General features: G+C 41.6%; 1 protein-coding gene across 1 annotated transcript in view; it reads right to left on the bottom strand.

Moving 5' to 3' along the window:
• Positions 1-4,351, bottom strand: part of LOC117485883 (polycystic kidney disease protein 1-like 2) — a 37,109-nt gene extending 32,758 nt beyond the window's left edge. The window contains exons 1-5 of the mRNA XM_034134585.1: positions 4,304-4,351; positions 4,062-4,206; positions 3,077-3,766; positions 2,736-2,878; positions 2,473-2,658 (exon numbers count right to left, since the gene is read on the bottom strand). Of these exons, the coding sequence (XP_033990476.1) occupies positions 2,473-2,658; positions 2,736-2,878; positions 3,077-3,766; positions 4,062-4,206; positions 4,304-4,351 (1,212 nt within the window). The remainder of the gene's footprint in view (positions 1-2,472; positions 2,659-2,735; positions 2,879-3,076; positions 3,767-4,061; positions 4,207-4,303) is intronic.
• Between the last annotated feature and the right edge of the window lie 9,765 nt (positions 4,352-14,116).

Genomic DNA, 14,116 nt, shown 5'->3' with positions numbered 1-14,116 from the left:
GACAATACCTGAGTAGAGGAGCTGAGTTCAGTGCCTCTCTGGACGAGAGCAGCAAGTCCTCTGGCTATCACCTGAATTCCTTCCGGAGTTTGGGTCGGAACTTCTTTTACTGTATCAGTAATAATGGCCATCATCTCCTCGCGAAGCTTTAACAGACAAAAGCAATAAATCGTTTGTGATTTAATGTACTATTATGATATATTTTAAACGAATGTAGAAGAATTAAGCCATGTCAGGGCACACTGCCTCTGTTGGTTTCTCTTAGGTTACTAACTTTCTACTTAAACAAGGCTTGAACAGGGGTTTCTGCCACAGTGACGGATTGCTGAAACACTGAACCTCAAATATCATGACTTTACAAAAACAGTTTGGCAAGAAGATTGAAAATGTAATTCATTGGTAATTACATTCGTTTAGCGCAGGGGACGGGAACCTCCGGGCCCCGGGCCGTATACGGCCCGCGAGACCATTTGGTACGGCCCTCGAGGTAATTTATAAACACACGCAAAAAAAAAGAAATTAAGAAATCTAGACCTCAAAAAAATTAAACAAGCGAGTGCCTGTTTTTCCTGGGTTAGGTCAGGGTCATTGAACACAACACGAGCCTAACGTGTCATCACGTGGTATATGTCCCGTCTGACAGGGGTGCAGTTCTGCAGGAGAGCACCAGAACGCCGCTCCGAGCCGGGACTTCACAAATTGCAGTACCCATAAGGAGCCGTACACATGCCGCAGTTTTTGAGTGGCTGTGTCTTTAGTTGAAAGCCCAGTGGCATCTGTTCATCTGTCATACTGATCATACAGTCAATAACTTTGTTGTTATTAGCATCTGGTTAGCTAGCTATGCTAACGAATATACAGTAAGAAGCTTTTTCTCCAACCAGTGAGGTAAAAGCACATCTTTATATGATCATTATAGTTATAAAAAAATAAGAGAATAAAGTAAACAGGTATAAAATACTATATGACAGTAAAAAGTTATTAATAAACAAGAATACAGTTTAAAAGGGGAGTGATTTGTAAAATATCCATAAAGAAAATCTGCTTACAGTTCTGTTTCATATGGGTGTTGAGAGATGTATCCATAGATCTCCTAATGTTGCTCTCAAAGTGCACCAGATTGATGCTTTTAACTTCAACATTTAAAAAAAAATCTTCCCGGGGGAGCATGCCCCCCGGACCCCCTAGAGGAGGTTAGGTCCCCCCCCCCACTTAAATCATGTCCACATGAATAAGAAACTAAATACATTTGCACACATCTTGTGTCCATATCTTTCTGTTTTGGTGGTCATGCCACAACCGTGCACGTGCATGCATGCGCGAGTCATGGTAAGATATCTGGATTAAGAGGTTGCTTTTTCTTTGCACAGCATGAAAGAAAGGCCAAATGAATGGGCTGTGATTTTAGTATTTTTAAGCAGAGGTCAATAATTTGTACGGCCCTCGGAGGATGTTGAAAAATGTAAATGGCCCTTGAGAGGAAAAAGGTTCCCCACCACTGGTTTAGCGGCTCAAGTTTTTGTTATGAAATTTGGCATTTGGGTAAAGTGCATGTTAGATTGATCGTTATGGTTTTCACATTGCTCAGCTCAGTTCCAGTGAAGGTTTCAGGTCACTTGTTCTGCATTTAAAATGTAATAAGACAACAAGATCTTGTACAAATTACGCAGCGTCCACACGGCGGCGTGTGTTGAAGCTTGCCGGTAGGCGTGTCTGAAACTCGACCAACAACCAATCACATGAATCTCCCGCCCCGCACACACAAGCATGCGGTTTGATTGGCTAGAGCTTGTACTGGCATATGATTTGATTGGCTGACGCTTTCGTCGAAGTTTCAAAAGTTGAACATTGCTCAACTTTTGAAGCGAGCAACGCGAGCAAAGCGAGCAACGCGAGCAAAGCGAAGCGACGGAACCACAATGCAGTTCGGCAAAGCGTGACGTCACCCCATTCAAAGTGAATGGGCAGAAGCATTGAAGCTTCAACGCACGCCGCCGTGTGGACGGGCCGTTAGGGTTAGGGTAACTTCTAACCCTTACCCTGCTGACTGCACACAGGTCTTTAGTCTCGGCTTCAGAGGCTAATATTAGACAACTAGCTAATAACACACAACAAGACCCATAAATAACTTGCATTTGTTTCATGTAAGCACAATTTGCCTTTTTGGTCAAAAGCTAAGACCAGCATTTGCAAATACAACAGCCATTTAGTGACAGTGAAGACAAAAACATACAATCATAACCCTGACCTAATTTGTCCCTATTTTCGAAATAATATTTGGGAGCAATTTCTTATATCCTGTGAAACATTTCTCTCTGTTTGATGTGTTTCAGAGATGGTGAAATGTGTTCAATTTAAATGTAACTGTGTACAACATTGGACTCATGAATAATTCATCAGACATTTTTGCAGACAAGACAATGTCTACACACATTTTGTTTTGATGTGCCTGTAATCTGAGAGTGCAATTACCTTTTGCCTATTAGCTTTATTCGCTTCATCAGATTGACTGTTCAGTTTCTTTGACACAGAACTAAATATCTGTCCAACATTTTGTCCTGATAGTAGACCTTGTTTCTTAAGCAGAGCCACAGCCTTATCCACTGCAACCTTGAGACCATCTACTGAAGAGGTGTCATTTTCTGTGTAATCCAGTACCTGGGAAGGAAAGAACATATTTGGTATTGAAACATTAAGAAAGATTATTTCTTCTCTTGGCACGATTTTTGACAAACCTCTGCAGTTATAGTGGTGTTAGCTTCATAGCTGCTATTTTTTGCAGTTGCTTTGATAATCAGGGTGAAGTTGCAACTGCTGTTTCCAAGTGGAAGAAAGGCCGACTTCACTTCATTGGTATTACTGCATAGAAGGTGCTTACCTAACAATTTCAAAACAAGAAAGAAACAGTTTATTTATAATAACTGGAAATTTGATTATTTTGTCCTTTTGATATATAAATTGGATGACTTACCATCTTGAGTCTTAAAACAATACTGACAGTTAGAACAAGGAATCTCCGTAGTGCAAGTTATATTGAAAGCATCAAGTATAGTTCCACTTTCCGGTGATGTAATACACTTAAGGTTATTATTGTCGTTGGTTGCTGATGGAGATGTATCACTGGGGTTAGCAGTGGTAAGTGTGGCAGTGTTGTCACCCATCGTGCCAGGTAATGTTGTGGCAGGACCATTGGTGTAAGGGGTAGTAGGTGAGGTAGGGCTGTTAGGGTTGGTATTGCTGTTGCTAACAAAGCTAGCTGTTGTTGAGGCAGGATCATTGGTGATTGGGTTTGTAAGTGTGGTAGGGTTGTAAGGGGTGATGGTGGTGCCACTTAAAGTGCTGGGTGATGTAGAGGCAGGACCAACGGTGGCAGGGTTGTTAGGGATGGTAGAACTCTGACCTATGGTGGCAGGTGATGTAGAGTCGGAACCAACAGTGGTAGGGTTGTTAGGGGTGGTAGAACTATGACTTATGGTTCCAGGTGACGTAGATGCGGGGCCGATGGTGGTAGGGTTGTTAGGGTTGTTAGGGGTGGTAGAACTCTGACCTATGGTGGAAGGTGATGTAGAGGTGGAACCGACAGTGGTAGGGTTGTTAGGGATGGTAGAACTCTGACTTATGGTGGCAGGTGATGTAGAGGCGGGACCAGCAGGGTTTGTTGCACCGTCTCCATTTCCTGCTGTTGTGGCTTCTGGATTTTGGTTGTCAGGATCTGGAGTCGTTGATTTAATTACGATGAATGTTGTGTAAATGAGATTGACATCCACTGTTGTGTATAAAAAAAAGGACAATTACAAATATAGGTGGTATTTTGGGAAAACAAGTTTGTTAAATCGTCAAAACTAAGAAATTAAAATCATTTTCATTAAAATAGTACTGGTGATTCTGCCATGGTGTGGAATAATTCTCTTGCATGACTTTGTTCCCAAGTTAACAAATAAACATGAGAAAACTTTTCAAACTCATTAAACCAGCTTTATGACCAATTTTGCAAAATTACGGACAAATAAACCAAAAACATAGCAGCTTTACTTTTATCTAACTGACTGATCTTTACGTACCAGAGGTTATCACCACAGTGATATCCTGTTTTCTTTTAGCTTTTTTAATAAACTTATGGTCCACAGTGTATTCAATCCCGCCTTTCTGTGGATTTATAAGTCGCTTTGTTTCTTTGTAGCACTCATGGATGTCTTTAACTTCATCCTGTCAATAAATGAACATGCACAAATACTTTACTTACAATATTTAACAGTATCTGATCTTTCTCTGAAACAATTCATAAATAATATGTCAGACTCACTAGCCACTGGCCTTTTTCCTTTGGGGCCTCAATGTTCCACAGAACCATTGGACACGTGTGTGTTGAGCAAGCCATTTTAATTATTGCATTTGTTTTGTCCGTTACTGGGTTACAGCCTTGAGTACAACTGAAACTGTGTTGAAACAATGAGAAAAACTTGGTCAACACATACCAAGAAGGATTACATCTAAATTAAATTGCTATCTGATAAAACCATATGTTTATATTATAAAACAATAACCTATTGATACATTCGCTGTACTCTATGACTGATAATCAATTTCATTTGAGTTAATTGCTTAACATACATGTATGTTACTATGTTCACAATGTACATAATAGACGTTTTTGAAATGTGGACATCTTAGCTTGTGATAGTGGTAAAAGCACATGGTGACTTTAGAATTGACTACATTCCATTGGACCTGAGCCTAAATAGGTTTCTTCCTACTATGACAAGTTGAAATGTCTACCGTGAAAAATATCTTCTATCTTCAAAAAACAGCTTTTGCTCTTAAACCAGTGAGGTATGTTAACTTCCTTACAACGCAGTTTCATTTGTTCCAATACAAGTCAAAGTTGTCATAAATTCATTTCCACCTTTTTTGGCAGATTTGTATTATAAGTAAACAAGGTTCAAAATCACACGAGAGGTCAGGTGCAATGCTCTTAGTGATCAGAGCAGATCAGTTTAAAGTACCTTAGCCAAGATGGCTTGTTCAGCGGAAGGGTAAAGGTGACGCATATTAATTCCTTTTTCTTTTCTTTATCCTTCCTATCTAGCTCCTTAAAATAATACTTATAATATTGAAAAGGGGCTGGTAGGCAGTCTCCTTGAATGATGTATTCCAGCCCCTCAAATTCCAGCCCCTCAAATTCTCGACAGGGATTCACTGTGAATCAAAAAAAAAGTGATTACTCTACTGCAAATACAATTGTCATGCAGATATAAATAAAAAGGCTGATATAGGTGTAGATATATATTTTGTAATAAATGACTTTGTCCAAATCAAATACAAGCCAAATCTGTCAGAAACGTTACAATAATGTTTACACCTTTTGTTATCTGAACATTGAAGTTCAGTACACTCAACCAACACATAAACAACATCTAAAAAAAAAGTTTAAACTTAAACTCAATACATTTAATACCTAATCTTTGACTTGAAAAGAGTAGAAAACGCACATTTCTCACTGCATGACCACACATATTTTCTGTTGGGGTCATTGTACTTTGATGGATCACTTGTGAAAAGTTTGATTGTGGTAGGTATTGATTCTGAAGGTGATGCAATTTGTTGAAGTTTTTTTTCAGATCTGGCAACTCTTAAATGTTTTTTTTTCTGAAAAGAAAAATGAACACACATTATGTATAAATAATACAGTATCAGAATCAAAAATGAATGAAATATAAAACACTACCATAGGAGGTAAATACAAAACAGTTTACCAGTCTCAAAAATATGTCATTATATCCTTTTTCTGTGATGACTGACTCCTGGCCACAGAAAGCAAACGTATCCACTTCCACTTCTATAGAGGAGAAGGCGTTCCATGCTCTGATTTTCACATGTACAGATCCTGCAAACAAAACATTGACTTTGCTTATAATATTAAAGGGGCCTTATTATGCTCTTTGGGTTTTCCCTTTCCTGTAGTGTGTTTTATAGCTTTTTGTGCATGTAAATGGTCTCTCTGCAAAGGCTAAAATGCAGATTCTTGCAGAAGGAGTTTCTCTCCCAAACAATCCCCCCCTTTGTGAAACGCCACGATTTAACTCCTTTGTTTACTTCCCAGACATAGTGACATCACTATGTAACTGTGGCGTTTCTGTTGGCCTACGCTCCAACACATTTTCGCGATGGGGGTGGGACATCTCTAAGCTGTTGACAAATCATAACAGAGCCGGCCAGCTAACCAATCAGAGTAGAGTGGGCTCTGGTTTCAGACAGAGGGTGAAAAGAGGTGCTGCAGCACAGGCAGTATGAGAAAAATAAAGAGCTTTTTGAACATTAAAGCATGAAAACATGTCACAGTAGAGGCACAAAATACAATATGAACCTGAAAATTAGGACCGCTATGAGATCCAAAAATGAAATGACTGTAAAAAATGTTAAAAACATCGACTACCTAAGTAGTGTTTTGCAAAAATGTGGTGCAATATTGGATTAAAAGTGGAATTGAACATTTAATCATATCGCACAGGCACATAATACAAATATGAACCTGAAAATGAGCATTAGATGTCCTCTTTAATTGATATAAATAACATCTGCACATAATACATAGCTGAAAACTAAGTAGATTGAATACTCATCTTATTTTTATTTTGTTGTTGGTTAAGTGTTTCAAATCATTGAATCATAGTTATTCTTCCATACCTTGAATTGAAGGTCCAATGTGAAAAATGTCACTGCCTGTATTCAATATGTTGGTCTCAGAGTATGAGCTGTAGTCTCCGGTGACATAGAATCGGAGCAGCACAGGTGTTCCTTGTTCGAGGGTAACAGCAACTGTAACATCCTTAGAGTCCAAACAATGCTCATCCTCTGTCAACACAGAGGCTTGAAGCCCGGTAATTTTCTCCAACACACACATCTGCAGTAATTGAAGAATTACAAAACACGTCAACTTCTTATTATAAATCAAAACATATGATTAAACAGGTCTCTTACACGGACCAGTTTTTTCCGAAGAACACCCATGGAGAAGTGAAGCTGCTGCTCTGCTAACGTGTTGTTCACCCTATGCATGCAATTAGGTTTATGACTTGTTATTGATAATTTCCTAGAAAGCGCCAGCATAGATTTCAACGATGACTCCTAACTGGACGATATTTATTTAGAACTTTTAAGAACTCTTACACCCTCTTTTCAACCAGCTATAATCAGGGTTCTTACACCTTTTCCAAAGTCAAATTCAAGCACTTTTCAAGCAATTTCAAGGTGCATTTTCAAGCTTTTCAAGCACCTTACAGCTGTTGTAAATTACATATTTATATACACATACTTATACTCAAATGATTATTTCCCTACCTCACATTAAATCAGATGTTCTTTATGCTATAAACAACCAAATGTGTGTTTCGTAATAGCATTCTACATGAGGATGAAACATTTAAGAAAAGAAACCTAGTTTAATATTTCAAAATGAGTGACCCATCTGTACGTAGACTGGGCCTCCCATATAACCTGGCTGAGCCGATATACCACAATCAGCCAAATAACTTTTCAATACATTATTGATTAACATTTTTGAGGTACTTTTAGGTTGGCAGTAAACATAAGTCAGAGGTAAATGGTGTACTTTTACTCCACTACATGTATTTAATACCTTTAGTTACTTTACAGATGTGGATGAATGATGTGAAATATAATCAAGTGTTAAATCAGACTTTACTTCCACCTGGAGTAAATTCACAAGCTACCCTGCAGTATACAAAGTCATTCAAACTAGCTGCACCTTTACCAGCTTTGAGAACACTTTAAAGGTAGGGTAGGTAAGAATGGAGAAACCGGCTCGAGATCGCTAGAATTTGAAAATACACAACCAGAGAAAATCTCCGGGCCGGCTAAAATGATTGGTCGTGCTTTTTACAGTACTACGGCTTCCACAGATGACATTTTTTTATGGATTTTTTGTCAAAGCACTTAAGATATTCATTGCTATCGGGATGTTAAGAGCATTCCATGGAATACAACAAAAAGTGTATCTCGAGCCGGTTTCTCAAACTTGCATACCCTACCTTTAATGATCAATCATTATAAAACATATCATATATATTATTCTGAAATGGACCAATCTGCACAACGACTACTTTTACTGTCGCTACTATAACTATATTTTGATACCAATACTTTTCTACTTTTAATTGAGGAACATTTTGAATGCAGGACTTTTACTGTAACAGAGTATTCCTACACTCTGGTACTTCTACTTTTACTCAAGTACAAGATCTACTTATTCCACCTCTGGTAGCGTATTAGCCTGAATTGTAGCCACAAAAAGAGCTGCATCAAAATAGACTCACAATGGTAACAAGTGGAAAATAATATTTACAAATGTGTACAATGATTTGTAGGTAATGCTGACTACTCAAGACACCTGTCTTATACATTTTCAAAGGAAGACTGTGTTTCTTCTACAATTACGTGGGATTAAAGCAAAATGTAGTTGTACTTGTATAATACTACAAGACTTTATTTAACAGCCTGTTTCTAAAATTATCAACCATAGCGACGCGGTCAAATCCTCAGTTTATAATTTATAGCAACATACTAACAAGCTAATGTCTAATTACAACAGTGAGTGCTTCCTCCTCTGAACACCACAGTATGGCGACTGTAACCATCCTGTGGTGTACTGACATAGGTACGCTCCTCTGAAATTATTGTCACCTGCATAAGCAATTATCCCTGATCGAGTTTGCTATTCAGCTTGCTAACGTTACTAGCTTAAACAAACGTAACATGCAACGTTAGCCAAATCCAAAATGCTCTACTACGGCGTACCTTTCATGTGGCTCGTCAGCGCAGACTCGCGCATCGTGAATAACTGAAAGTCTTTTTTGCACACTTTGCAGGAGGCTTTTCGTGGGGTTGATCCAAGTCTTAGTCATGGCTTGTATTTGTCTTCTGCTAGCCAACGATCATTGAAACGGCAACTTCCTGGCATACTGTCATCTATCACTCTCATCAGAATGCCCAGGTCACACGTAAAACAAAAACTTGCAGGTCACGCGCATAGCGCGGGAATGACGGAGCGGAGCTGTTTTATGTAGAAGCGAAGCAATTAAGCTCGCTCCGACTTCTTTCTTTTCTTTTAATCTAAAAAGCGACAGCAATTTATTGTAAAAGTAAAGCATTTACAATTTCAAGCACTTTGTCCCAAATCCAAGCACCATTCCCAAAATCCAAGCACTTTTTAAACCTTGAAAACACCACATAAAATTTCAAGCATTTTCAAGGATTTCCAGCACCCGTGGGAACCCTGTATAATGTGTTTAAAACATCAACATTTGTTATATTTGATATTGACGCAGAAAAATCAGAAGAAGGATTGTGTGAGTTGAGGGCCTGGTATTGCGTTAAATCAAATAGGAAAGAAGAAGACCACTAGCTAGTAAACATACATGTTTAACATTTACGAAAATTGGTTTTGCAAATGTTTTGTGTGAAACTAAATGCATTTAACACTGTTTTATACTTCAAGGACACACGTAATTTAGTGGGAATGCTGATACAGCATTCTAACTATATGTTATTCTACGGACAACATTTTTATTATTCCGCCGGAATTTTGCACCTCTTCTCCTGCATTCAACATCGCAGAAACTCCGTTCAAACATCAAAACGTTCAGCTCGGTCGGGAATCGATGGCTATTACTTTTATCATTCATAACTTTCATAATTCCAGAGATACATCCCATAATTCATCACATTTTTAACCATTGAAGTCAATGGAGAAAATCTTCAGACTTGAACAATCTTCATGCGACTTCAACTGCTAACTGTTCATTCATACTTTCACTCAGAAACCTCATTTCAACTTTAAAATGTTACACATCTTTCTGAAATTATTCGTCTAACACAACTTTTAAATCTGATTCTTACTTTTAGAGATATTAAACATTGTTCAGACCTTTGTAAAGAGGCTTTCTTCAGATTTAGAACTAGAGTGCGTGATGTCACAGCTAGAGGGTAGGAAATCTTGAAATTTGCCTTCATATTTTTTTTTAAAACTGCCATAATTCACAAACCCTACATTCCTGAGATATAAGTCACGCCGCCCGGCATGGCGTCCCGTGGCAGCTACGCCGGGTTGGAGAAGCTGACTCGCAAACACGCCATCAAGCTCTCTCCACTTGACGGTGTGTCGGTGGAGGAGTGTGGTCTGGCTGTGGGGGCTGTGGTGGGATATGGCAGAGTTAAATCTGCCTCCCGCATGAACAGTGCAGTGGTTATATTTTTAGACTGCACGGAGAAAGCTAACCAGCTGGTGGAGAGCGGGCTAGTGATTAAAGGGACGATATTACCCGTGCTACCCCTTGTCACTCCTGCTAAAAAAGTTATCATTTCAAATGTGCCCCCGTTTCTTAGAAACGAGTTATTGGAGAGAGAGCTGGCTCGACACGGGCAGCTTGCATCTCCCATTAAGATGATCCCCCTGGGCTGTAAATCCCCGCACCTCAAGCACGTTGTGTCTTTTAGGAGACAGGTGCTGATGGTCCTGAAGAAGGATGAAGGGGAACTTAATCTGGCTCTCAAGTTTAAAATTGATGATTTTGTGTATACTGTCCATGTTACGTCTGATATTTTGAGATGTTTTGGTTGTGGAGCGGCAGGACACCTGATCCGCGCGTGCCCGGAGAGGGCGGTGGACGCGCCCGTGGTGTCCGCGCTCGCAGCCGGCCTGACGGTGTCCGTGCCCGCGGCGGAGCCGCTACCGGTTGCCTTGTCCACGGCCGGGCCGCCGGTACTGGGGTCTGCGCCTGCGGCGGAGCCGGTCCCGGTCCCTTTGTCCACGGCCGGGCCGCCGGTGCTGGGGTCCGCGCCTGCTGCGGAGCCGCTGCCGGTTGTTTTGTGCACGGCCGGGCCCACGCCCGCTGCGGAAACGCCGGTGGTAGAACCGCAGGTCAGTAGGTCCGTGGCAGAGCCAACGGTTTCACACACAGAAAGCACACAGGCAGGTACACACAGTATCACACACACAGACACTCAGGTCACACAGAAAGCAGATAGTGAGCACACTGCAGCCAGAGTAGCTGAGTCTGTTATGGAGGATGTTGTAATGGATGAGGATTTATTAAGGTTGCCTGTCAAAAGGAAAAACGAAGAAGTGAGCAAAGGCAGTGTGGCACAGAAAGGGAAGGTGTCAAAGACAGAGTCGCTGTGTTCCTCCTCTCAGCCAGAGAGTCTCAGAGGACAGTGACAGTGAGTCATTCTTTTACATAGTTGAGGTAGAAAAGGGAGAGGAGTACTCTTTCCAGAGGATCAGATCCTTTCTGGCGGAAACTAAGGGGTTGAGGGGGGTGAAGTTAGAGAATTTCTTTGCTGATTTGCAGATTTTTCAAAATTCTGCCAGGGCTCTCATGCGGCCCAGAAGCCTTAGGGGAACCTGTCTTCAGCAGCCCAGAGAAGGCTAGGTTAAAGAAGATACTTCAGCGGATTAGAGAGGAAAATGCAAAGAATGATGAATAAGTACATCTTGTTTTTATTTTTTCTCTTTTACTTTTCTTCAGCCAGGTTTTTGATTTTGTTAGGATGCAACTATAATTTAATTATGAGTGACATAAAGCTGGGCTCTTTAAACATTAACAGTGCTCGAGGGGATGCTAAGAGAGCATCTTTATTTACTTTAGTAGAAAACAAGAGTTTAAATGTGACGTTTCTCCAGGAAACTCACAGCACTGCTGAGAACGAGAGTGACTGGAGGACGGAGCGGGGTTGGGAGGGTTTCTTCAGCCATAAGTGCAGCAATAGTGGAGGGGTTGCAATTCTCTTTGCAAGGGGCTTTACACCCTTCTCCTGTACGGTCGATGAGGTCATCCCAGGACACTTGCTAAAAATAAATGCTGAATTTGAAAAAGTTAAAATATGTTTTATAAATATTTATGCTCCCTGTGTGGGCGCAGAGAGGCTTTTGTTTTTTGAGAAACTGAAAGATACTCTTAGCACCTGTGATAGGGAGGAGTATCTGTTCCTGGGGGGGGACTTCAACTGCACAGAGAACCCTGTGCTGGATAGGAACCACCAGGAACCGCATGCTGCCTCGAAGAGTGCCTTAATGAGACTCACAGAAACCTTTGAGCTGTGTGATGTGTGGAGGCACTTCCACCCGGGCCAGCGGCAGTACACGTGGGTGCACTCTAGGGATAACATGTTGTCTCTAGCTAGGCTGGACCGTGTCTATGTGTTTAACCATCACATTAATGTAAGCAGAAGCTGCTCCATCAGTCCAGTGGGAATCTCTGACCATTCCCTCGTGCAAGTCTCAGTTTTTATTAATCATGTTAAGCGTAATAGTGCGTATTGGCACTTTAATGCTTCTCTGTTGGCTGACAACCATTTTAAAAATGTTTTAAAGTTTTTTTGGGAAAACTACCGTTTATCTAAGAGTGAGTACAATTCTCTTCAGCAGTGGTCGGATGTAGGTAAAGTGAAAATCAAGCAGCTTTGCCAACAGTACACTTTCAATGTCACAAAGGACATGGCTAGATCTCTGAGAGCTCTGGAGAGAGAAGTGGTGGAGCTACAGGGATTGGCAGACTCCACAGGAGAGCGAGAACATGTTAAAGTTTTCAAAAGTAAAAACTCAGCTCTGGGGTTTTCTGCTCAGGGTGCTCTGGTCAGATCCCGGTTTCAGAACATCGTGAAAATGGATGCTCCCTCTCACTTTTTCTTTGGTCCCGAGCGTAAGAATGGTCAGAGGAGGCTGATGCACTCCCTGCGATCCAATGCGGGGCAGCTGCTTCAGGAGTCCGCCGACATTCGTCAGTGTGCTGTGGAGTTCTACAAAGAGCTCTACAAAACAGAGTTCCAGGCCGAGCCAGAGGTGGCGCAGTCGCTCTATGAGGGCCTTCCTAACGTCCCTGAGAAGGACCATGCAGAGCTGGAGGCGGAGCTCTCTGCCCAGGAGCTGCAGGAGGCCCTGCAGAGCATGCAGAGTGGGAAGGCTCCTGGCATAGACGGCCTGCCTGCAGACTTCTATAAGGCTCTCTGACCGGTTATAGGAGACGACCTGCTGAGTGTGCTCAGAGACAGTCTAAGTAACGGGAGGTTGCTTCTAAGTTGCAGGAGAGCTGTGCTCACTCTCCTCCCTAAGAAAGGAGACCTGCAGGAGATTAAGAACTGGCGTCCTGTGTCTCTACTCTGTACCGACTACAAGCTGCTTTCCAAAGTGTTAGCAACAAGGCTGAGAAAAGTGATGGAGCATCTCATTCACGTAGACCAGACATACTGTGTACCCAGCAGGTTGATAACTGACAACGTGACTCTAATTCGGGATGTTTTGGACCTCTCCGGTTCATTGGGCTGTGAGCTTGGTCTGATTTCTCTAGACCAAGAAAAGGCTTTTGACCGAGTTGAGCACCAGTACTTGTGGCAGACGCTGGAAGCTTTTGGGTTCAGCTCTGGTCTCATAGCCAAGATCCAGGTCTTGTACAGGGACATTGAGAGTGTACTGAAGATAAACGGTAGTTTGTGTGCTCCTTTTGAAGCTCAGAGAGGAATCCGACAGGGCTGCTCTTTGTCCGGGATGCTCTACTCCCTGGCCATAGAGCCGTTTTTACACCGGTTAAGGTCAAAGTTACAGGGTTTCTCTTTTCCTGGCTGTAGGGATGTTTTTAAATTGTCTGCGTATGCGGACGACATAATGGTCTTTGTTAAAAAACAAGATGATATCAATGTTTTAACTGAAACTGTGAGCAATTTTTGCAAAATCTCATCTGCTCGAGTCAACTGGGGGAACAGTCAATGCTGCTAACAGGCCTTAGCAGCATTGACAGCTTGTTTTTACCTAGGGGCCTTGGTTGGAAAAGGGCAGGGTTAAAGTACCTGGGTATTTATCTTGGTGATGACACGTTTTGTTTGAAAAACTGGGACGGGCTTACAGAGAAAGTGGAAGGCCGGTTAAAGAAGTGGAAGTGGATCCTTCCCAAACTTTCTTTTAAAGGGCGTATCCTTATTTTAAACAACCTTGTTTCCTCCATGCTGGCTCACCGGCTGGCATGCACCGACCCGCCCGTAAACCTGCTGTCCAGGGTGCAGGCTCTCATGGTGGACTTCTTCTGGGACCGCATGCACTGGGTCCCTC

This window comes from Trematomus bernacchii, unplaced genomic scaffold (assembly GCF_902827165.1).
Source record: "Trematomus bernacchii unplaced genomic scaffold, fTreBer1.1, whole genome shotgun sequence".
Taxonomy (NCBI): Eukaryota; Metazoa; Chordata; class Actinopteri; order Perciformes; family Nototheniidae; genus Trematomus; species Trematomus bernacchii.
Note: the sequence above shows the minus strand (reverse complement) of the source record. Positions and strands in the feature narration are given on the sequence as shown.